We start from the raw sequence: 25,480 nt of genomic DNA, 5'->3' as shown, positions 1-25,480 counted from the left end.
CCTTCTGCGCTGTAAATTCTATGATAATGATAAGGCGGCCCTGTATGTGAAGGGAATAAAATTTGGACTGCTCTAACCGGCCCACCTTTGAGTGACCTACGAGAACCGGGAACTATATTTTGGCTCGTCGGAAGAAGTGGCCGTCTTCATGAAGTAAAATAATCTGGTAGAGGCATAATGACTTTAAAATCTAGATGGTAGTGGGCTGAGTTAAAAGTCTTGTGTTGCTTTATATTTAAAAAATCTCAACCTTTCACTGTAACTTAAGTTGCGGGGATCGGGAAAAGAAGGCTATCTCGGATTGGTTTGATTTTGACCTGTTGCTGTATGTACTGGGATGCAGTAAAAGATTTTTAAAGTTGCGATGTTCTGGGGGAAATTAAAAAAGAAAAGATGTTTGAGTTTTAGCATGCAAAAATTTGTTTTTTCTTATCCTGCTTGATTTTTCGTCTGTTTTTGGCTCTGTTTGTAGGTGATGGGACTGATAAGATGTCGCAAAGGGAGGAGGGGTGGACCATGCTCCCGGACCTTGGGGGATTGTTTGTTTGTTTTCTGTGTTTGTTACATATGTGAAGAGTGGGGGGGGGGGGGGGGGGGGGCTAAAGGCTGGCCTAAGAAACGTCATGGCTGATCGACACGGGAGGGGGGCAGGAGCCCCCCCCCCGACCAGACTGGTTATGTGGAATGTTCGTGGACAGAATGGGACGGTCAAAAGGGCCCGTGTGTTCGCACACTTGAGACAGCTAAAAGCGGACGTGGCCATGCTACAGAAGACACACTTGAAGCTGGGACACCAAGTTAGACTGAAGAAGGGATGGGTCGGACAGGTATTCATTCGGGACTGGACTTTAAAACAAGAGGGGTGGCCATCCTGATTAACAAAAAGGTGGCATTTGAGGTAGGGAAGATAGAGGCAGACCCGGGAGGCAGATTTATTATGGTTAGCGGGAAATTGGAGGGATTGGCAGTGGTGTTGGTAAATATATATGCCCCAAACTGGAATGATGTCACGTTTGTCAGGAAGGTGCTGAGAAAGATCCCGGACCTTGACTCGCACCGACTGGTTATGGGGGGGTGACTTCCACACGGTCCTAGATCCGAGAATGGACCGGTCGAATTCTAGGTCAGGGAAGGTATCAGCAATGGTCGAAGAACTGTGGGGGTTCATGGAGCGCATGGGGGGGGTTGATCCGTGGAGATTCGAGAGACCACGGAGCAAGGAATATTCATTCTACTCTCATGTGCACGAGGCATACTCCAGGATAGATTTCTTTGTACTGGATAAAACACTGTTAGCGGGGGTGGAGGACACCAAGTACTCAGCAATTGTGGTGTCGTACCATGCGCCACATTGGATAGACCTGCGGGTAAGCACAGGAAAGTCCCAGCGCCCGAGGTTGAGATTAGATGCAGGGCTGTCAGCGGACGACGAGATCTGTGAGCGAGTGAGAGGGGCCATTTGGGGGTATATAAAGAACAACGACATGGGAGAGATCGCGGCTGGGGTGGTGTGGGAGGCATTGAAGGCGGTTATTAGAGGGCAATGCATTTTGATTTGGGCCCAGAGGGAGAAGACTGAATGGGCGGAGTTGGACAGGTTGGTAGGAGAAATCTTACAGGTGGACAGGTGATATGCGGAGTTTCCGAATGAGGAGCTCCTAAAGCAGCGTCAGAGACTCCAAATGGAATTTGGGCTCCTTTACACAGGTAATGCGGAGGGACAGCTGAGGAGGGTAAAAGGGGCAATATATAAATATGGGGAGGATGTTGGCGCATTAGCTGAGGAAGCAGGAGGCGCGAAGAGTGTAGCCAGTTAAAATGGTTAACTCCCGATTAAAATGGCCAAACCCCGATTTAAAATGGCAAACGGAAGAGGCTGATGGGAAAATCAGCCAACAGGACTCAAACAGGCAGCTGCAGGTAAAACTGTGTATTCGCCTCTGGGGAGGCCAGACAGAATCGATACCTGCAGCCATCAATATAACAACACACCAGCCATCTGAATATAAATTAGCAATCCCCGGGAACAATGTGCAGCAAATTAGACACACAAAGCTAACCCAGACTTTTCGGCGCCAGCAGGAGTCTACACAAAAGAGAGGGGAACGACCACCCCAAAACCGCCCATCGATCAAGGAATCGCTCCAGCATTGGAGAATATCGAACCAAGTGATTGGGACGAAGTCCAATCACTTGGAACCAGGTACAGGGTGCGCCCCGAAAGGCGGGAAGCCCCTGGGGACTATAAGAATAGAGTCCAAGTTCAAATCGAACCTTCTTCTCCTCTCCGCACCCTTCGAGACCCTTCTGCTGACCTTCTACAACAGCCGCTAGAATCATAAGTCTTACTCCAATGCTCGCTACGAGATAGGCGCTCCTGGCTATCGACCTGTACCAGCTTTGAATCCCGCAGGCTCAGAACCCATATGAAAGGCCATTTGTTTCCCTGACCTGGTGGGCCATTTCCAAAGTTAAGTATTGGCCTGTTAGTTGTAGGAAGTAGCTTAGAAGTAGAATTAATGTATAAGTATTGATTACTGTATATAATAAATGTGTGTTGATTTAACTCTTACTAAGCGGTGTGCTGGATTATTGATCATTACTCGGACTTGAACCACGTGGCGGTATCAGAAAGATACCTGGCGACTCGAGCAAAGGTGATAGAACAAGAGCAATTAAACTAAGGCTAAAACGAGCAACAAGAGAAATAGGGAAAATAAAGGATATAAGGGGAAGGTAGTGATGGACCCGGGGGCGGTTAACGAACTGTTCTGTGAATTCTATAGTCGACTATATGAGTCGGAAACCCCGGTTGGGGAGGAGGGAATGAACCAATTCCTGGAGAGGCTAGAGTTCCCGAAGGTAGATGAGGAGCTGGTGGGCCCAATTGGGCTCAGGGAGGTGATAGACGTATTGGGACAGATGCAATCGGGTAAGGCCCCGGAACCTGATGAAAAGTTTTCTGGGCTACTGGGGCCGCTTTCCCTTTTGAATGTGGATGCTAAATTGCTGGCAAAGATCTTGGCCACCCGAATAGAGGATTGTGTCCCGGAGGTAATTGGGGAGGATCAGATGGGATTTGTGAACGGCAGGCACCCGAGGTCCAATATTAGGCAGCTTCTTAATGTTATAATGATGCCAGCGGAGGGGCGCGAGGTTGAGGTGGCAGTAGCCATGGACGCAGAGAAGGCTTTCGACCGGGTGGAGTGGGATATGTGATATTTTAGACAGGTTTTAGTACCTATGGGATATTTTAGGCAGGTTTGGGTTCAAGCAGGGATTTGTGGATTGAGTCCGGCTGTTATATCAGCCTCCGGTGGCAAATGTTAGAACCAACCAAGTCCGGTCAGAATACTTTAGGGATGCCCGCGGTTATGGGCCAGGGTTTGGAGAACCCCAAAGTGTATCATGAAGTTCACCTGACGCACTACTTTTTATAGATTGTGGTTATGGGGAGCACACGGGCCTATCTTTATAGGTGTAATGCAACAGAGATGTACAGTACTTTTAAATTAAAACAATGTTTATTTATGAAACCAGTTAACACTTTATAAACCCACCGTGAACATCTTAACAACTATCAACCCCAATAAATCCCCCAAAGAATATAGTACTCTATAAGTAACTCTTAATCTGTCCTTGCAACATCCATAAGACAAAAAAAACCTTTTTACAGAAAGACATCAGGTTTAACTTCTCTACAGAAACAGGTATTATTTTTAAATCACCAAAGGATCTGTAGACAGTCTTTAGATTGCAGAGAGAGAGACGAACACACCTTCTTGCTGTGACTGCAGCTCCAAGTCTAAAACAAAACTAAACACACCCTGTAGCAGACAGCCTAACGCGAAAGTAAAAGCAGACAGACAGCCCAGCTCCATCCACACTCTGACATCACTGATAAACACCCATTTCTTAAAGGTACTCTCACATGACACTGCTCTTCCCATTACTGTTTGCCCTGGCCATAGAGCCCTTAGATTATCGAATGCCTGGCAGGGGATAGGGGGGGGGGGGGGGGTGGAGCACAGGGTCGTTCTCTATGCGGATGACGTGCTACTCAGAGGTAGGTTCTTTACCCAGAGAGTAGTGGGGGCATGGAATGCACTGCCTGTGGAAGTAGTTGAGTCGGAAACATTAGGGACCTTCAAGCAGCTATTGGATAGGTACATGGATTACGGTAAAATGATATAGTGTAGATTTATTTGTTCTTAAGGGCAGCACGGTAGCATTGTGGATAGCACAATTGCTTCACAGCTCCAGGGTCCCAGGTTCGATTCCGGCTTGGGTCACTGCCTGTGCGGAGTCTGCACATCCTCCCCGTGTCTGCATGGGTTTCCTCCGGGTGCTCCGGTTTCCTCCCACAGTCCAAAGATGTGCAGGTGAGGTGGATTGGCCATGATAAATTGCCCTGAGTGTCCAAAATTGCCCTTAGTGTTGGGTGGAGGTGTTGACTTTGGGTAGGGTGCTCTTTCCAAGAGCCGGTGCAGACTCAATGGGCCGAATGGCCTCCTTCTGCACTGTAAATTCAATGATAATCTATGATTCATCTAGGACAAAGGTGCGGCACAACATTGTGGACCGAAGGGCCTGTTCTGTGCTGTATTTTTCTATGTTCTATGTACTCTATGTCACAGACCTGGTAGGGTGGTTGGCCGAAATTATGGAGATACTAGGAGAATTTGAGTGATTTTCAGGTTACAAGTTAAATATGGTAAAGCGCGAGATGTTCGTGATCCAGACATAGGGGCAGGAAAGGAGACTGAAGGAGTTACCTTTTAAAGTGGCTGAGAGGAGTTTTATATATCTGGGGATTCAAGTGGCTAAGGATGGGGACAGCTTCATAAGTTAAATCTGGGTAAAGCGGTTGATCAAATAAAAAGGGACTTCCGCAGATGGGACATGCTCCCACTGGCGGGGAGGGTCCAGACGGTGAAGATGACAGTCCTCCCAAGACTGCGCATTTTTTAAATGTCTTCCGATTTTTGTACCTAAGGCTTTTTTCAGGAAAATGAACGCGGCGATCTCAGGTTGTGTGTGGGCGGGTAAAACCCCGAGGGTGAAGAAGGCACTCCTGGAACGGGGTTGCGGAGAGGCGGGCTTGGCCCTCCCGAGCTTTATTAACTATTACTGGGCGGCCAACATATCGATGGTCAGGAAGTGGGTAGTGGGGGAAGGGGTCGGTTTGGAAGCGAGTGGAAGCGGCATCCTGCAAGGGTATGAGTTTGGAAGCTCTACTAATGGCGCCTCTGCCATTCTCGCCGGCTCAGTACACTACAAGCCCTGTGGTGGTGGCAGCCCTGAGGGTATGGGGGCAGTCGAGGCAGCACATGAGATTGGAGTAGGCGTCAGTGTGGTCACCGATTTGTGACACCCACCGGTGGGGGGGGGGGGGGGGGCATGTCCTGGCCTTCTCCTCCTTGGTGGCCCGGAAACAGATTTTGTTGGGATGGAGGGACTCGGAGGCCCCGAAGGCAGGAGTGTGGGTCAGCGATATGGCAGGGGTTCTCAGTCTGGAAAGAATAAAGTTCGCCTTGAGAGGATCAATTCAATGGTTCGCCAGGAGTTGGCAACCGTTCATCGATTTCTTCAAGGAAAATTGAACGTCAGTCAGCAGCAAGGGGAGGTGGGGGAGGGGGGGGGGGGGGAACAGGAGGCATGGCAATGTTAGATAAGGACAGGGAACTTAGTATAAGGGTAATTAAGGAATAGGGCGGGGGTAGTAGGGGACATTGTTTTCTGTTCGTTTAGGTGTTTTGCGTGTGTTGGCTCGCGCAGTTGTTTAAGAAATGTTAATGTGGGACTTCCGGTGGCGACTATGAAGGAGTAAGTCGCACATTTGGTGGCTCCCACTCGGGTCGGACTTTTGAACCTTTTCCCCCGATTTTCTACCAGACTTGAATTGAAAAATTGATGACAGAGGCAATTGTGTACTGAATTCCCACATGGAGAGGAGGACTAGAAGTGCTCGTAAAGGCAGAAATAGAAAGACAGAGAAGGCTTGGACTGAAGCTGCAGCGGAAGATAGCATGGCGGAGGACCGGACCTCTGGCTTGTCAACCCAGCGGTCAACGGAGCAGCTGATGCTAGTTATTCAGGAAGGCTTCGATAAGCAGAAACGAGACCGCTTGGACCCGATAAAAGTCAATTGAGCGGCTGGAGCTTAGATTGGATGCCCAAGATCGGGCGATCCAGAAGGTAGAGAAGGCGCTGGCTGAGCAGGGGGAACAAACTGCGGTGGAGTTGGAGGTGGGGATGCTGAGGAACCAGCCGAAGAGGCTCCTGGAGAAGGTGGAGGACCTAGAGAATAGGTCCTGCCGGCAGAACTTGAGAATCGTTGGCCTCCCGGAGGGGTCCGAAGGAGCAGACGCTGGGGCATACATAGCGGACATGTTTGAGAAGCTGCTGGGGGATGGGGCATTCTCCCGACCTTTGGAGATGGACAGAGCTCACAGAGCACTCGCGAGGAAGCCGCGAATGGGAGACCCCCGCGGGCAATGGTGGTGAGATTCCACAGGTACTTGGATAAGGAACGCATTCCACAGTGGGCCAAGCAGACACGGAGCTGTAAATGGGACAACAGTATCCTGCGGATCTACCAAGACCTGAGTGCGGAGGTGGCCTGGAGAAGAGCAGGCTTTAACCAAATCAGGTCGACCCTTTTTAAGAAAAAGGTGAGATTCGGACTGTTGTATCCAGTCCGTCTCTGGGTCACGTAGGAGGAACAGCACTTTTATTTCAAGTCGCCCGAGGACGCGCTGGACTTCGTGAAAAGGAAAGGACTGATGGTGGACTGAGAACTTTTGAACTTTGCTGCAATGTTCATGTTTTAAAAAAAAAAAAGTTTCTCGTTTTTAGTTTTGTGGAAGTTGTCTGTAAGGCCTTCTGTATTGATTTGGGACCAGGGGCAGAGCTGAGTGAGATACGGTTTACATTTGCACTGTTCGGGGGTGGAGGTGTGCTTGTTTAGATTTTGGATCTCTTACTTAATCTTTTGTTAGCGTTTTTTTTCTTCCTGTTTTTTCTGTCGGGCAATTGTGTTGGGATTGTTTGTCATTGGAATATGTATGTATGAGCGGAGGGAGGGTGGGGAGGGAACAATAGGTGGGAGACTTTTCGGTGCCAGGGGTGGGGCCACCAAGCTAGCTGGGCGGGCTAGCTCACGGAAGCGTAATGGGGGTGTACATATGTTAGATTTATCAAAGGGGTTGAGTTATATTGTGTTGTTACTAGGGTGGGGAGGGGGGGGGGCAAAATGTCCTGCTGACGAGGGAGGGACTTGTGCTAAGGGACAGAGAGGAGGTTGGGGGCGGAGGCTGGCCCAAAAAAAGGGGATGGCTGATTGGCAAAAGGGGGGAGGGGGGGGCAAATGAGCCCCCCAACTATGCTGATCACATATAATGTATGAGAGCTAAATGGGCCAGTCAAGAGGGCACGCGTGTTCGCGCATCTGAGGGGACTGAAGGCTGACGTGGTAATGTTGCAGGAGACGCACCTTAGAGTAGCTGACCAGATTAGATTGAGGAAAGGCTGGGTCAGTCAGGTCTTTCACTCGGGACTAGATTCAAAGACTACAAATGTTGCGATCCTGATCAATAAGCGGGTGGTGTTTGAGGCGGGTAGAATAGTCTCGGATATGGGAGGTTGGTACATTATGGTCAGTGGGAAACTGGAAGGGGAGCAGGTGGTATTAGTAAATGTGTATGCGCTAAATTGGGATGATGTGGAGTTCATTAAGAGAATGCTGGGGAAGGTACTGGACCTGGACTCGCACAGGTTGGTCATGGTAGGGGACTTTAACACAGTTATTGACCCTGGCTTAGACCGGTCAAGCTCAAAAACGGGCAGGGTGCCAGCAATGGCAAGGGAACTAAAAGGGTTCATGGAACAGATGGGGGAGGGGGGTGGAGCCATGGAGATTTGGGCAGCCGAGGATGAAGGAGTTCTCCTTCTACTCACACGTGCATAAAGTGTACTCCCAGATCAATTTCTTTATTCTGAGCAGGGCTTTACTGACGGGAGTGGTGGACACCGGGTACTCGGCGATCACAATCTCAGACCATGCTCCGCACTGGGTTGACTTGCAGGTTAGTAAAGACAGTAACCAGCGCCTGCACTGGAGGCTAGATGTGGGACTTTTAGCTGACGAAGCGGTGTGCGAGAAGGGCTGGGGGCCCCGATCGGGTTGGAAGAGATAGTGAAGGGTCTGAAGGCCATGCAGTCGGGTAAAGCCCCGGGGCCAGACGGGTACCCAGTGGAGTTCTATAAAAAGTTCTCTGGGATATTGGGACCTTTGTTGATGAGGATGTTCAATGAGGCAAGGGAGAGAGGGGTGCTGCCCCCGACGATGTCACAGGCCACGATTTTGCTGATCCTGAAGCGGGACAAGAACCCGGAGCTGTGTGGGTCCTGCAGGCAGATATCCTTGCTGAATGTGGACGCCAAACTGCTGGCCAAAGGTTTGTCCTCCTATATTGAGGATTGTGTTCCAGACGTTATTGGGGAGGACCAGACAGGGTTTGTTAAGGGTAGGCAGTTGGTAGCCAATATAAGAAAGCTATTAAATGTGATCATGGTGCCCCCGGAAGGTGGGGAGGTGGAGGTAGTGGTTGCGATGGACGCAGAGGCGGCTTTTGATCGGGTAGAATGGGAATATCTGTGGGACGGTTTGGATTTGGGTGGGGCTGTATTGACTGGGTCAGGTTGCTGTATCAGGCTCCTGTGCCAAACTTATGGACAAATAGGACAACATCGGACTACTTTAGACTGCACCGGGGGACGAGACAGGGATGCCCCCTCTCCCCACTATTGTTCACGCTAGCTAAAGAGTCGCTGGCAATTGCTCTGAGAGCCTCAAGGGGCTGGAAGAGGCTGGTCGGGGGGGGGGGGGGGGGGGGAGCACAGAGTCTTGCTTTATGCAGACAACCTGCTTCTGTATGTATCGGACCCAATAGAGGGGATGGAAGCAATCATGAGGATTCTAGGGGAATTTGGCCGGTTTATGTGGTAGAAGCTAAATATGGGGAAAAAGTGAGATGTTTGCGGTCCAGACGAGGGGACAGGAGAGGCGATTGGGAGAGCTGCCGTTTAGATTAGTAGGGGGAAGCTTTAGGTATCTAGGCATCCAAGTGGCGCGGGAATGGGACCGGCTGCATAAATTAAACCTGGCCCGACTAGTAGACCAATTGAAGGACGATGTTCGGAGATGGGACGCGCTTCCGTTGTCACTAGCTGGGAGGGTGCAGATGATGAAGGTGACGGTCCACCCGAGATTCCTGTTTGTATTTCAGTGTCTCATTTTTATTCCGCGATCCTTTTTCAAACGGGTCAACAAAGTGATCACTGGCTTTGTTTGGGCAGGCAAGACCCCGCGAGTAAGGAAGGTAATGCTTGAATGGAGTCGGGGAGAGGGCGGGCTGGCACTGCCAAATTTGAGTAACTATTACCGGGCGGCGAATATAGCCATGGTCAGGAAGTGGGTGGTGGGCGGAGGGTCGGCATGGGAGAGTATGGAGGCGACTTCATGCAAGGGCACCAATCTGGGAGCGTTGGTAACTGCGCCTCTGCCATTTCCAATGGCATGGTACTCCACCAGCCCCGTGGTGGTGGCAGCCATGAGAGTCTGGGGGCAATGGCGGAGACATGTGGGAGCAGATGGAGCATCGGTCTAGTCCCCAATCTGTAATAATCACCGGTTTGCCCCGGGAAGTATGGATGGGGGGTTCCGGATATGGCGGAGAGCAGGGAGTGAGAGGATGGGGGATATGTTTATGGAGGGGAGCTTTTCGAGTATGTGGGCGCTGGAGGAGAAGTTTGGATTGGCGAAGGGGAAACAAATGCAGGTACCTGCAGGTGCGGGACTTCCTACGTAAACAGGTGTCAATCTTCCCCCTCCTACCACTAAGGTGGATTCAGGACAGGGTAGTTTCCAGAGGGTGGGTAGGAGAGGGCAGCATTTCTGACTTTTACAAGGAAGTTATGGGGTCAGCGGAGATGCAGACCGAGGAGCTGAAGCGCAAGTGGGAGGAAGAGCTGGGAGGAGAGATAGAGGATAGTCTATGGGCGGACACGTTGAGTAGAGTGAACGTGTCCACATGTGCCAGGCTCAGCCTGATACAATTCAAGGTCGTTCATCGGGCTCACATGACAGCGGCCCAGATGTGCAGATTCTTTGGGGTGGCAGACAGGTGTGCAAAGTGTGCGGGAGGAGCAGCGAAACACGTGTACATGTTCTGGACATGTCCGAAGCTTGGGGGATTTTGGTAGGGATTTGCAGATGTCATGTCCATGGTGTTGGAAACACGGGTGGCACCGAGTCCAGAGGTGGCGATTTTCAGGGTGACGGAAGATCCGAGAATCCAGGAGGAGAGGCAGATGTTCTGGCCTTTGCTTCCCTGGTAGCCCGGAGACGGATTAGCTTGGAGGGACTTAAGAGCTCCCGAAGTCGGAGACCTGGCTATCGGACATGGCTAGCTTTCTCTGTTTGGAGAAAATAAAGTTTGCCATGAGAGGGTCAATGTTAGGGTTCGCCCAGAGGTGGGAACCATTTGTCGACTTCTTGGTGGAAAATTAATCGTCAGCAGAAGGGGCGGGCGGTTAGTTTAGCTTAGATTAGGGGGTTAATAAAGGTGGGACCTGTAAGGGAGGAAGAAAGCTTTTGCACTGTGTTTATAGATTCATGTACATTGTTTATTTTGTTGTTGTTGTAATACCAAATATACCTCAATAAAATGTTTATTAAAAAAGTTAATGTGTTAAACTGTGAAAACTACAAATGCTTCAATAAAATATTTTCTATAAAAAAAATAGATGACAATCACCTTGTGTAAAATATGTGATCCAATAAAGTATCTTAAAATAACAAAAAGTTGGGTGGGGGGGGGGGGGGGGGGCGGTTCTAATGGAGAGCACTTTTAAATTGTATCTGATCCACATACCTTTGTTTATTGTACAGTGTATAAAATGAAAAACTTCAATAAAAACATTTTCAAAATTAAAATGAATAAAAGGGGCCGTGGCAACATGGATGCAAAATTGGTTGAGTGACCAAGAGTCGTGGCTATTTTTTGGACTGAGTGTGGGTTTATAGTGGCGTTCCCCCGGGGCCGGTGTTAGGATGGCTGCTCTTCCTGATGACCTAGGCCTTAGCATACATCGCACAATTACAAAATTTGAGGATGATATTAAACTTGCAAGTATTGTGAACCATGAGAAGGGTGGCATAGATCTTCAAAAGGGCAGTTTGTGGAATAGACAGACAAGTGGCAAATAAAATCTGATGCAAAGCAGCGAGAAGTGATTCAATTTTGTAGAAAGAATGTAGAAAGACAATATAAAGGTTACAATTCTAAATGGGATGTAGGAGCAAAGGGACCTGGGTGTACATTTGCATAAATCATTGGTGCTAGGACAAGTTGAGAGCATGGGCCATAAAACCTCTGCTTTATCAATAAGGGTGTACAGTACTAAAGCAAGGAAGTTAACGTTAAAACATTAATTTTGCCTCAATTGGAGTAATGCATCCACTTCTGGGCACCACATGTCAGGAAGGATGTGAAGGTATTAAAGGGTGCAGAAAATATTCCACCAGCTGAATAGAAAGAATGGAAAAGTCAAGACTCTTTACTTGAAGAGAAGGTTGAGAGGTGATTTTATAGAGGTATATAAAATCATGAGAAGTATTGTCAGAGAGATAGAAACTGTTCCCATTTATGGAAGACTTGAGAAACCAATGGCATAAATTTAAGATAAATGGCAAAAAATGCATTGTGATTGGTGGAAAAGAATGTTCATGTGGTGAGTGGTTGGAATGCACAGTGAATAGTGGTAGAGGCAAGATCAATTGAAGCTTTCTAAAGTGAATGGGATCATAATCTGAAAAGGAAAAATTACAGGGCTATGGAGAAAGGTGGCACTGGATAAATTGCTCCTTCAGAGGGTCAGCACAGACATAATGAACTGAATGGCCTCATGTGCTGTAACCATTCTATGATTCGATAACCAGTCCTGTAAAACAGAAAAAGGGGAAAAAACATCTCATTTTTAGGTGTTGGTGAATATCTGTTAGTATTTTTGTCCATGTTTAATCAGGAGTTTTCACGAGAGAAAAGCAGTAGTGAGATATCTCCATGATGGTCAAAAATAGCCTAATACAGGTATCAAAATAATGTTTCAATTGATCCTGCCTCTACCACTATTCACTGTGCATTCCAATGTCTTCAATTAATTCACTTTCATAAAAAGATTTAAAAAATAGTTGTGGTAAAATTCAAGTGGGTATATTGGTCTAGGACTGATTTAGTTACCATTAACAATTTAATGTGAAAGCCAGCTACTTCAGATAGTCAATATTTCGAACTACACTTCATTATACTACACCAGGACACATTTACACAAATAGACTGAAGATGAAATCAGGAAAAGTCAGAACTTTTAGTTTATTATCAATATTGTCAAATCTTATGTTCTCATTTTTATCCTTTTAAACGTACAGAGGGGGTTAAATACAAGTTGTTGTTATAAAATGTAAACCACTAGTGATCAGTCACATAACACGGGTACAACTGAGAAAAGTGAACGCAAAAAAGGCGGTGAAGGCAAGGGATAAATCACATTTTTGTAATTGAAGATTTGCATAAGTTGAAGTGGTTTTCCTGAGTTGAGACATATTTTCCTGTTCTAACCCGTTAGAATAAGTGACATTTTAAAACAGATACATAATATTCAGTATTTGTCAACATTTAAAGTAAAAGCCAAAGAAACTATCTCAGAACAGAGAAAACCTGAAAGCTTTATTTGTGGGAGCTTATTTTTGATTTCTTTCTTCATGTCTTCATCACAGGGAATAAAAGATCTACATTAATGACCCCTTTATTACTGTTCTCTTATTTTTTATCATTCCTTAATTTGTAAGATGGAACAGATCCTTTTCGTATTAATAAATAGAAAATTCTGGAATTATCCATCAAGTATGACAGCATCTGTGGAAAGAGCAAGTGTTCCCAGTTGATGATCTTTAATATGAGCTTGCACACTTGTCGCACATTAACTGTTAATATTTATTCCAATTCTTCTTCCATATCAGTTTCAAGGCCGCCTATTTTAACTACAGGCATTTCTCATTTTCTACTCAAATAAAACTCCCACAAATAGGGCAAAAACATGAAACAAAAACAGGAAAAAAGGGCACGAGGTAAGATAGGTATTCATAGAGTAAATATTTGATTTCTACAATCACTGGAAGATATACAGCAGTTTAATGTTTTCAAAACCCCTGAGAATCACAATCTAGTCTCGAATAGACAGTACTAGATTGTAAACAGCACATTGAGACAAAAGTACATATTTATTAGTCATTATTCATTCTAATTCTACCAGCACAGCATAATTATTAGCCTGTACACAGCAAGTACAAGATGACAATATCAAAGCAGTACGGTCCATAGTGCTTTTGCTTTCTTTAAAGTGTGTGTTTATTTACGTCTTTGGTATACAGCAATCGTTATCCTTAAAGAAACTCATAACAGATGGTAACATTCTACAAATGGAGAAATTATGGAAATCAAAAGCTATAATTTTAATACTTGAATCTAATGATTAAAATAATGAAAACTTCTAAGAAACCATTAAAATCGGAGTAATGACATTCCTTCAGAGTGCAAGAAGCCATTAAAGCAACTGGGTTTATATTTTGAAAGCAATTAAAATAATTCACTCATGATTCAATTACACGATAGTTGAAAGATGTAAAACTGCTTAGTACAGTACAGGTAAATATTTCAAGCATAGTTTGATGGCAGTTCTACCAGAGCAGGTTTACCAAATCCACAAAAAGCCTATGGTGACCAACTCTGGAGATTGGCCAAAGGTAACCTTTATGGATTTATGGACAGATAGGCTTTTTTGTTTACTAATTTGTTGTTTGGGGTTGAATACAGTAACTATATATGGACTCAAGTCAACTTATTATACACAACACACACGTTTCAACTTTAGACCCTTTCTCAGACTTCATTCTGATGGACAGTATATACTGAACATATTAGCCTGTTGTTGGTAGACTTTTGTATTTCATGGTTTGATTTCAGATTCATAGCACTTGCAGTTTTTCTCATCTTTCTAATTCTTATTAATGGGTAGCAGTTAATGCCAAAGGGTTTAAAATTAAAAGCATTTCTAAAAAAAAGTTAAAACTTGGTATTTAAACAAGTGTTTAAGGCCACTTATAAGAATGGACACTTAATCACTGTAAATTAGTTTACTACAATAATTTTGCTCTAGATTGATTTGAAGTCAAAAGTCTAATGCAGTGAATGTACTTGTAACTATATCTTCTGCAATTAATTCTTGTCTTTAGGTGCTTTCTAATGCCAACTGAAACCCCTGCTGTCCATTTAAGACCTTCACTAAAGCCCCCAACAGTTTTCTACAATTCGTTGACAATATCTCAAGTCCTGGGAATCACCTTTGCATCCCAGTAGTTGAATCTGAAGAATTTGTAAGCAAAGATGTTATAACCATTCACATAAAAGATAAGTATACAAAGGAAAGTAACTGCAACTGCTTGGCAAGACCATATTGATCACTTTATCAGTGAGGTATGTTAAACAGTACCTGTAACTCAATATTAAAAATACATTTCATACAAAAACAGATTAGGATTCATATATATTCAGAGGTTTGTAACAACATTCAATAAAGCATCATAAATAAAGCAAGATTTTTTTTTTACGCTGCCTGGCCCAGTGATTTGGACTTTTAAGAGGTCCTAACACATTTTGCAATTAATTCTCCATGTACTGCCAGTGTAATTCAAGCTACAAATAGCCTAAATGACAACATATTTTCTTGGTATCTGCTTCACGCCAGTACAGTAGTCATGAATTACAAGGTTATAAGTCAATCTGCCTACAGATTGTAGGTACCGAATTTACTTATATAAACAAATTGACTACTAATTTGAATCTTTTGATTCATAGGAGATTGGCCGATTACAGATGACCAATTTTAGAAAAACAAATGATACGGTCAGAACATTATTTCACTATCAAATGCTCGTAAAAGACTGGAAGTGCAAATTCATGTTTAAGTTGTCCCAGTCAAACGCTCCTTTAAAAGCCAAAATAGATACCCAGGCCAGGATCATCCCCTTTATGATTGCAATGATCTGCAAGTTAAAAAAACCTTTAAATTCCCCCATTACTGTGCAAAGTTTAAAATGGAAAAAAATCAATGGCAAATTTAAATTTGTATGGCTGATATTCATATTTCCATTCACATAATTGTGGATTACAAAACTGCTGTGTCATTAAAAAAGTGTCCATTTTAAAACAGCTTATGTCTGTAGAATATAATGTGCTAATGGTAAACAGAACTCTGATACATTAATTTCCATCACTTTCTGTGTTAACAATTAATGTTTCTTTCCCACTTAAGTCAACAACGCGCAAGATTCAGGGTTCCAATGCACTGGGCTTTAAGGTCACTTAAATAAAAATATTTAATAAATAAGCTGTTCCTGTTACCAACGTTTGGGAGTAGAGTTTATTAACTACTGGTGCACAAATGTGCACAGACAATTGTCTTGGAAAACCATATACAAGACAATTACACACTTAAACCCTGAGCACATTTTTTTAATGTAAATTACTTGCAATATGGCATGAGAATTTATGAGACTGGTGGCTTTGTCCAAGTTAATAACAATAATAATCGCTTATTGTTACACGTAGGCTTCAATGAAGTTACTGCAAAAAGCCCCTAGTTGCCACATTCCGGCGCCTGTTCGGGGAGGCCGGTACGGGAATTGAACCCGCGCTGCTGGTTTTGTTCTGCATTACAAGCCAACTGTTTAGCCCACTGTGCTAAACCAGCCCCTAAGTTTATTAAGTTAAGTTTATTAATTGCAAAAGGAATTTAATTTTCTGGTTTATAAATAATTAACACATACATGAAATGAAATGAAAATCGCTTATTGTCACAAGTAGGCTTCAAATGAAGTTACTGTGAAAAGCCCCTGGTCGCCACATTCTGGCGTCTGTTCGGGGAGGCATGGTACATATTTTGAAAGCAGAAAAGGACTTGCAACAAAAGAAAGTTCATCCAGTCAAAATGTGTGTTGTGCAAGCAATTAAATGATGATTCCTCCAATGCCAAAATGCCTGTGGACTCCTAGAGAGTAAACCAAAAGTGTGTTTGGAGAAGCCTGAAATCAATCAGTTGAAAGTATAATTTTAATCTTTTGAGCAATTTATTCTGAAAATTTCTGTCTGATGTGGAATGCAGATCATCTGCAACATGCACTACTTTACTGAAATGTTCAAAGCTTGTTCCACCTGATAACTCTTTACATAAGCAATTTTATTCTTGGGTGTATTCCGAATAGGAGTGGCTTGTGACCCATGGTTTAAATGAAATGAAATGAAAATCGCTTATTGTCACAAGTAGGCTTCAAATGAAGTTACTGTGAAAAGCCCCTCGTCGCCACATTCCGGCGCCTGTTCGGGGAGGCTGTTACGGGAATCGAACTGCTGCTGGCCTGCCTTGGTCTGCTTTCAAAGCCAGCGATTTAGCCCTGTGCTAAACAGCCCCTCTGTTTGGCAGAGGTTAATCATCCTCAAGTCAAAAGCGATAAGTTACACATAAAAATGCATAATATATGAAAAAAATGCAGTAGCTAAAAAAAAGAGCTTCCTTCCTCCCACCCTCTCTCAATCGTTTCACAGGCATGCCAACTCTTTGATACCACAATCCTTTCTTTAACTAATGTAAAACAACATGCACTTTCCAAAGGAAATCAATCAGAAGCAGAAATCTGTCAATTTTTGTTCTCCCTTCTTACGCTCATATAAGACTCCCATTCTGTGCCAACTGAGATCAGGCAACTTAAACATAAACATGGACCTACTGGTCTTTATGGCCTAGTGCAATAATTAGGTGGTTCCCTTAACTACTAGATTAATTCCTCAAAGGGCATTTCTAACAATAGTTCAAACATTCTAAGATACTAGTTACTGAAATCTTTCTGGTCTGAACTTCCCTGGTAATACCATTTACATTACTCCACTAAACTGACAAGTTATCTGAAGTTCAGATTTGAATATCATATATTTTTAACTAGATAGCTCTAGAAGCTGATAGGATTTTATTACGGGAAATGGTTCCATTTCTAAAGTCTAAAAGGATTTGTAATTTCCAAGGTTTATGTTGGTTGCTAGGTCTATATTGTAGAGTAATGCAAGTGGTACAGTAATGACAATTTCCTTTGGTTTACTCGAGTATATATGCCAATAGTTTTTTAAAAATCATTTCACTCCCTCTTGCCCATTTCAGCAGTAACATTTTCTGATTTTCTCCCATCCCCAGTCCAGCGACAGCAAGGTCAAATTGTAATGCCCCACATACCACCTTTGCACTTCTGATGTGTATGGCCTGATACCACAATACATGATTCACATCGCATCATGGAATCTCAGTAACACCATGTTATATTCTTGAATGTTAGAAAACAATATAAATCCTGACCCGTGAACATGCAATGCAGTACACATTTGAACAAAGGAAAACATTTTTTTAAAAAAAGGCTACAGGTGAAAGTGCTTATAGTATGTTGTTATTAAAATGGTTGTAACCTTTTGTAGTAACCATATTTTCCACTAAAAAGGGCCAATTTGAAATCTACCATCTCATTTTAGGTTTATTATTCAAAAATGAATGCTTCATTTTATGGGCAGTATATGTATTTCCATTATCACTGAGCTCAATTTACTCACTTGCACGTTTGTTACTTCCTTTGCATTATTTGAACACAGTTTTCACAATACAGCTCACTATTTCATCCACTGCGATGTTTAAAGCTCTTGACAAAGTAGCAGCTATTGGTTTTGGGCTTGAGATTGACAGCTGTTAACTGTAACTATATTGAAAGGCGAATTTTGAACCTATAATTCATAACATCAAATCCAAAATCTTAAGCCCACTGATGTTTATTGGTATCTCAATACTTAAATGGTAATATTCCTGCAGAAAAGGTGGAGGTATATTTTGTGTAAGGCACGGAGTCCCTTATTTCTCTTTCACTCTTAATCATCAGTAACACAGTATACAAGCAGCGAGTTTCTGATAGCAAAGGAAAGATTTTTTCTACTCACTGTTAACATTATAAACATAAGCACAGTTCCCTCTAACAACTATTTTTATCAAAATCAAACATCAGAAACTTCATAGCAATCAGAATTTTTTCCATTACATTTACATTGTCACTAGCACACAGGAACCACACCAAACCTTCAAGATATGTACTTGAAGATTTTTAAAAAATTCAAGCATTGAAAGAACTAAAGTTAACCCAAAGACATCAGAAAGGTTGTCTTATTGAAAAAGATTGGGGCAAACATTGAAAATTGGCCACCAACCAGTAAGCAGATAGACATTGAATCAAGTTCTGTTCCCTGAAATGGTAGAACTAAATCACCTATTAAACCCAAAAGCAGAATCATATCTGAAATTGTGTCTCACTACTCAAACCAACCAGGCAAAGACAGAGATGCAATTTGTGCTGTATATTCTTTGTAATTCTATGTAATTTATTAAACCCAACAGCAGAATCAGGTCTAAAATGTCAAAAGTGCAGCTCACTACAAATATCAACTAGGCAAAGATTGAGATACAATTCAGTTGACTAATTTATCACTATTTCTGAGTGCTATAGAAGCAATAATTACAAAAAAGAAATCAATCTGGCACAGCTCGTCGCCATACAAAGCAAGAACTACATTTGCCAGCAACAACTGAGTATCCATCACATCCCCAAAAGGCTTAGGTCACCAGGTCAACTACAACAACATATCGATCTTTTTTTAAAAAGCCAATATAACCTCTCTGCACTATTATCTCTGAACATAAATTATCATTTTATCACAGCAGTAAAAGCGGAGAGTAGCAAAGCTTTATTATGAGGGACAGGAAATTGCATATTTAATAGATTATTTCCTACTGCTATCTTGTTGCAATGTAAAAAGGTCAAGATCCCAAGGGCAGGCAGGTCCTGGCCTCATTGCAATACTTTATTCGCCCCTCCCCCTTCCCCCATCATTCACTCTTTTCCCCCCCCCACCCCCAATAAACCCAAAAGCAGCTCCACTGGGGCAAAACAATTGCCCAGACTCACCTTCCTGGCAAGCTGATAATGCATTCAGTGAATTCTTTTTACTCCCAAATAGAATCTGATAATTATAGAAGGATGAGGTAGTTATCTGCAACTAAATTTAGTGCCAGAGTAAAAAGACAGAATTTATGAAGATACATATCTTTACGTCTCAGAATCAACAGTATTATCAATATATTTAACTGCATTATTAGTTTAATTATGTAAACTTGGAGAAAATATTACAGGAAATAAAATAATCTAACACTTTTATTGCATATTATAACCTGCTTTAAGTGGGTATGCAAAATGTTGGAAACATATGACAAATGAAAATGAGAAAACTACCTCAACACTAATTGAAGCATCACCACTGTGCCCAGTGATTAATATTGCCTTCTTTCATAAACACCTGACATTATCCAGCTGCAAATCTAGTACCTAGAAACAAGCAAGTCTTGACTGAAATACGGAATATTTGAATAATTAGCAGGATCTGGTTCGAACCCCATTTTAGGACTTGAGCAAGTGATTTAACTGACATTTCTATGTAGTCCTGAAAAGGTGCTGCATTGTTGGAGGTTGTTTAATAACATGCCAATAAACAACAAAGGCCCTGCCACTTGTTCAAAAGAGGATTTTTAAAAAAGCTAGCATTATTGCAACAGCAGCGATCCCCCAGTATCCCAGTCAACATTCTTCCTTTACCCAACACCGCTGAAAAGAAAAACTGATCATTCATCATAAGGGTACAGTAGTCTAGTGGTTATATTAGTGGTGTAATAATCAAGAAGCCAGGACTAATGATCCGGAATGTGGAATTTAAATTTTGTTAATTAAATAAATCAAGGGAAAAATGCTAATATAATTAATAATGACTATAAAACTACTGGATTGTTGTAAAATCCTATCTGGTTCAATAATGTCCTTTAGGGAAGGAAATCTGCTCCCCTAAATCAGTCTGGCCTGTATGTGACTCCAGACCCACTATGTGGTTGACTCTTAACAGGTCTCCTAAACAGCCTAGCAAGCCACTCAGTTGTCGTCAAGGTGGTAGCTTTCTACCATTCATCATCCAGTGTAATTAGGATTGGGCAATAAATGTTGGCCTCGTCATTGATGTCCACATCCCATGAATTAATACATTTTTTTTTCTGTTCGCAAGATCTTATTATGTATAAATTAGCTGTTGCATTGACTATAGAACCGCAACTACATAAAAACAAATTGACAACGAAGTGCTCTGGACAACCTTAGGATGTGAAATGTGCTATATAAATGCTCGTTCTTTCTTAGCAGATCCCAGTCTAGCAGACAAAAAATTCTAAAGTAAAAATCCAAGGAAGTACTGTCAAAATCTGCTCAATTACAAATGGCTTCAGTGCTCTTGGTTAGGGTCGACCACTGATCACTAGCCAGCAACTTATGGAAGCTGGAAGCCCATATGCGCCGGCTGGATTGGGTCAGGTATCGCTATGATGCTCATTACAGTCAAATAGCCTGCCAATACGGACTACATATTGGTTACCTATCGAATCATATCCAACAAGAGATAAGACCTTCAGAAGAGGAGGAGAAAACTTGGCAGAGAGGGGAGTAATTTGGCAGTAGGGGACAAAAATAAAAAGCACATTCCATGCCTAGGATTAGTTATACTTTTAGCTTAAAAATGCCTCAGGTGATATGATTTGTCCAAGTATTTCTATATTATGCAGCAACCTCATGTCTTATTGTAAAGCCAGTGTGGGTTCTTTTTCACCAATCTTAAAAATTGATTTAAACCCAATTTCACAATATAACCATCACCAATGACTGCAAAAAAGCTCACTTGTATCATACTTTAGAAAAGTAAATTATATTTGACTCCTAATAATCAGAGATAGGACAATATAGTGGAATACTACCTCTAATACTACCTGTAGTAAACCATACGAATAAAGAAAGCACATTTTAATAGAGCATGCTATCAGCATTGCAGCATGTTGCAACTAATTATTTTAATGGGAATAGTTCCTTCAAGAAGCTGATACTGGATTTCAATAATTCCAGACCCCATCGCTCCCAAGCCATCGAGTACAGCCAGTAAAACCCAATAACACTCATCAGAAGTAAAATATTGCCTCCAGCAATATTTGCTTTTCATTAATTTCAATATGATAACCCAAAATTAATTTCAGCATTTTGCCATGCTATCTTTAGCACACTAAAGATGAAGGCAGTACATCACATTTGGCAACTGATAGGAATAACCCGTAGTGTAAGTGTAAATAAATGAAAAAGGAAAATTTGCTGTTCAACAAACAATTGCTTTGATGGAGTGGATTAAAGCATTTGGTTGAAAATCTACAAATAAAATACTGAATTTGTTAACTGCATCCTCACAAAGAACATATAACACTAGATTAAGGCAGGTTTTCACTCTCATTGCAACAATAGCCTCAGAATCCTAGGATAGATGTAGATATATATCTATTGTTCTAGATATACATTTTTATACAACTTCAGGCAGGATCGTGTTTCCATACAATATCTGCTTCAATGGTGATGCACTCTAAAAATGGTGTATTTTCACAGTATGAACGCAAAGTTGATTTCTGTATAAAATGTTTTACTTCAAATGCCACATTAAATACTACAGTAAATGCAGTGGAGCTCACTAAAGATTAATGACCAGCAAATCCAATACCAATCATGAACACTCAAGATCCAACTGATAAAATCAATGTCTGCACAAAGCTTTTGTGACTATAAGTTTGTATAAGCTTCTATTATTGTTTATTGCTCTGCTAATGCTTTAGCTGAGGTATGTTTTGCAATCAAGAGTGATTTAATAACTAACAATACCTTATATGTTAGATGTCCTTAGCATTTTTTGAAAATAGTCTACTCTATAACATTGCATTTACAAAATAAAACCATATATATATTTCGTGGCACAGTAAATCTGAATGAATTTTCCCCTTCATTGTCATAGCAAAACTTTAGGGAGATTAGCTGGCAGAATTCCATCCTGCCTTCATCAAAATGCAATTTTTAAAACTGACACTAATATTTCTGGAGGATGACAAGTCAAAAATGTTAGCTCAGTTCTATGTCATTTCAAGAAAATGTAATAGTTGATGCTCCAGCTCTTAGCACATAACATGAAGCAATTTGCAGTTTCAGCACTGCTAAATACTCAAAATGATTTGAGAGATATGAAAGCACATTGGAGATTTGTGCAAACATATACCATCAGAACGAAAGGAGACACCACAAGAGCAGCACTGTTAAAATTTACCATTTTTCCTCCCAAATTGCTATTTACAATGTCCAGAATTTGATGAGAATGGAATGCTCCTTTAAGATCTTAATTACATTTGCCAGAAAAAAATGACCTCAAGATTGCTCCACTGTATTAGAGTCCTGTGATGTGAAGGTAAGTAAAATATATTAAAGGTATTGTATATAATAAATATGTTGAACAGCTGTAAAAGTCTGTGTATTGCTACATGTACAAGAATGATCTATATAAATGGATAAACATTGAAATAGCTTATCCCTTTCTTGTTCGGCAGTAACTGAACATACCAAAAGTAATAAGAATATCGTAGATGTAGTTGAAATTTTCTTTTCCTTCAAAAAATATCAATATTCACTTATAAATCTCAATTAAAATAGCACATCATGGAAATACATATATATTCTTTAAACGCTGAAATTGGCCAAAAAGAAAAATGTAACCAATGATAAATCTTGATTAAAGACTGAGTAGATATTTGAGGTATTAGTAGTACATAGCTGCTCCTGGATCTCATTCAGTAACCCAAGAAAGTTTATAAGCAGAGTTAAATTATTCTTAACTGTTGGACCACAGTTTTGGCCATTCTATTGAAACCTCGTGTTATCAAAAGTTATTTTCCTTGAGAGTTAAAAGCCTGAGAACTCCTTTTAAAGTGTTTGGCGGTGATGCACTGTGCTCAAGAAGTTGGCAGTTACAGCTGCAGTCTCACGGTGAAGAGTTGTTCGAAGTATGTGATGATGAGGAGGTAGGTGTCCGAGGTACAGACAGACCAGGTGTGCCTTGGGAACTGTTATTTTTGCTACAATTTCCTTTGGTGCTGGATACACCAGATACGCCAGGTCCTTGACCAAACAGAACACCTATTTAAAAAAGGTGAAATACATGTTTAATTTAAAATACTGGAAATAGCCATCAAGTTTGTAACTTGATTGCAATAAACATTTCAGTCGGGTAAAATAATTATGCCAGAGAAACAATCAGCACCAGACCAGCTGTATGCATTCTAGTGGGGGTCTCAACACCATAGAAAATAAACTGGAGATTAACTTGTCTGGTTACAATTAATTCTACTGCAACAAGTTCAGGAAAGGGGAGAAGTTCCAGCATCTTTAGAAACAAAGCTGCAACATGCAGGTAACTTTATGAAATACTTTGTTTAAAAAGGCATGTTTGGAGTGTCATGTGAGAGTACCTTTAAGAAATGGGTGTTTAAGAAATGTACCTTTAAGAAATGGGTGTTTATCAGTGATGTCAGAGTGTGGGTGGAGCTGGGCTGTCTGTCAGCTTTTTACTTTCGTTTTAGGCTGTTTGCTGCAGGGTGTGTTTTAGTTTCGTTTTCAGTGTTGGAGCTGAAGCCAGACAGAGCAGGTGTACTGTTGATACCTCTGCCATAAAAGATTATCTCTTGATCATTTGGTGAATTCCGAATTTTAAATGTTCGAATGTAAACCTAATGTGCTTCTGTTAAAAGGTGTTTCTTTTGTCTTCTGGATGTTGTTTGGGAAGTTATTAAGGATTACTTGTATTCTTTGAGGGTTGTATTTGAATTGATGGTTGCTAAGATGTTCACTGTACGTTTTAAAAAGGTTAACTTGAGTTCATAGAATAAACATTGTTTTGCTTTAAAAAATACTTTTCCATTTCTGCTTTACCATTCCTGTAGAGTGGGCCGTGTGCTTCCCATACCACAATCTATTAAAAGTTGTGGGTCAGGTGAACTCCATGCTACACTTTGGGGTTCTCTAAACCCTGGCCCATAACAAATTGGGGGCTCGAGGGGATAAAAGTCTATCTATTGGCTTGGTGAACTTAAAGACAGTGAGGGGTGAGCATATTGTGGTTGCTTTTCAGGTGTGGTATTTTAGTTTAAATGGAGAGTGTGTTGTGGACAATGGCTCTTTCACAGGCTCTGAAGCTTTTGGGTGTGGAGACGGTCACACGCAGTACCTTATCGACGGAGACGAAAAGCAGACTGTTAGATTTGGCAAAAAACATTGCAGTTAACATTACCTGACAAAATGTGAAAAGATGAGGTAATTATGGCGGTGGCTAAGCATTTAAAGTTGCCTGAGATACAGTTTGACTCATTGGAAATGGCAAAAATTCAGTTACAAATTAAACAAATGGAACATGAGAAAGAATTAAAGCAGCTTGAATACGAAAGAAAGAGAGAGAAAAGAAAAGGAGAGAGAAGAAAGGAGAAAAGAATAACCCTCGCAGAACAAAAAAAGAGAAAGGGAGATACAGATCAGGGAAAAAGATAAAGAGAGAGTTTGAACTTTAGAAAATGGCCATGAAACATGACAGTCAGTTAAAATTGGCAGACGTAAAGGGAAACGTACAGTTGGTTGATAGTGATGAGGATAGTGAGAAAGAGCGTCATAGTCGAAGGCTTGGTGGGGATCTATTTAAATATGTCCAAGCATTGCCAAGGTTTGATGAGAAGGAGGTAGAAGCCTCTTTCATTTCATTATAGAAGGTGGCTAAACAAATGAAATGGCCACAGGACATGTGGGTATTACTGATTCAAACAAAGCTGATTTGTAGGGCTAGTGAAGTGTTTGCATCACAACGGGAGGAGGTATCAGGGACCTAGGAGGTGGTAAAAAAATCCAACTTGGGTGCTGTTTAGCACAGGGCTAAATCGCTAGCTTTGAAAGCAGACCAAGGCAGGCCAGCAGCACGGTTCAATTCCCGTAACAGCCTCCCTGAACAGGCGCCGGAATGTGGTGACTAGGGGCTTTTCACAGTAACTTCATTTGAAGCCTACTTGTGACAATAAGCGATTTTCATTTCATTTCATATGAACTGGTGCCGGAAGCCTACAGACAAAGGTTTAGAAATTGAAGGAAAGAATTTGGTCAAACATACATGGAGTTTGAAAGGCTCAGAGTAATTTGGATAGGTGGATAAGGGCTTTGAAAATAGACCAAACGTATGAAGCTCTCAGAGAAATTATGCTTTTGGAGGAGTTTAAAAATTCAATTCCTGATGGAGTGAGAACTCATGTGGAAGAGCAGAGGGTTAAAACTGTGAGGTTAGCAGCAGAAATG

The 25,480-nt window shown here is 42.0% G+C and overlaps 1 protein-coding gene across 1 annotated transcript in view; it reads right to left on the bottom strand.

Annotated features, from left to right (window-relative positions):
- Positions 1 to 19,401: 19,401 nt before the first annotated feature.
- The window catches only part of arid3a (AT-rich interactive domain 3A), a 158,558-nt gene continuing 152,479 nt past the window's right edge, over positions 19,402 to 25,480 (bottom strand). The window contains exon 7 of the mRNA XM_072482675.1: positions 19,402 to 23,287. Coding sequence (XP_072338776.1) covers positions 23,133 to 23,287 — 155 coding nt within the window. The 3' untranslated portion in view covers positions 19,402 to 23,132. The remainder of the gene's footprint in view (positions 23,288 to 25,480) is intronic.

This window comes from Scyliorhinus torazame, chromosome 18 (genome assembly GCF_047496885.1).
Source record: "Scyliorhinus torazame isolate Kashiwa2021f chromosome 18, sScyTor2.1, whole genome shotgun sequence".
Lineage (NCBI taxonomy): Eukaryota > Metazoa > Chordata > Chondrichthyes > Carcharhiniformes > Scyliorhinidae > Scyliorhinus > Scyliorhinus torazame.
Note: the sequence above shows the minus strand (reverse complement) of the source record. Positions and strands in the feature narration are given on the sequence as shown.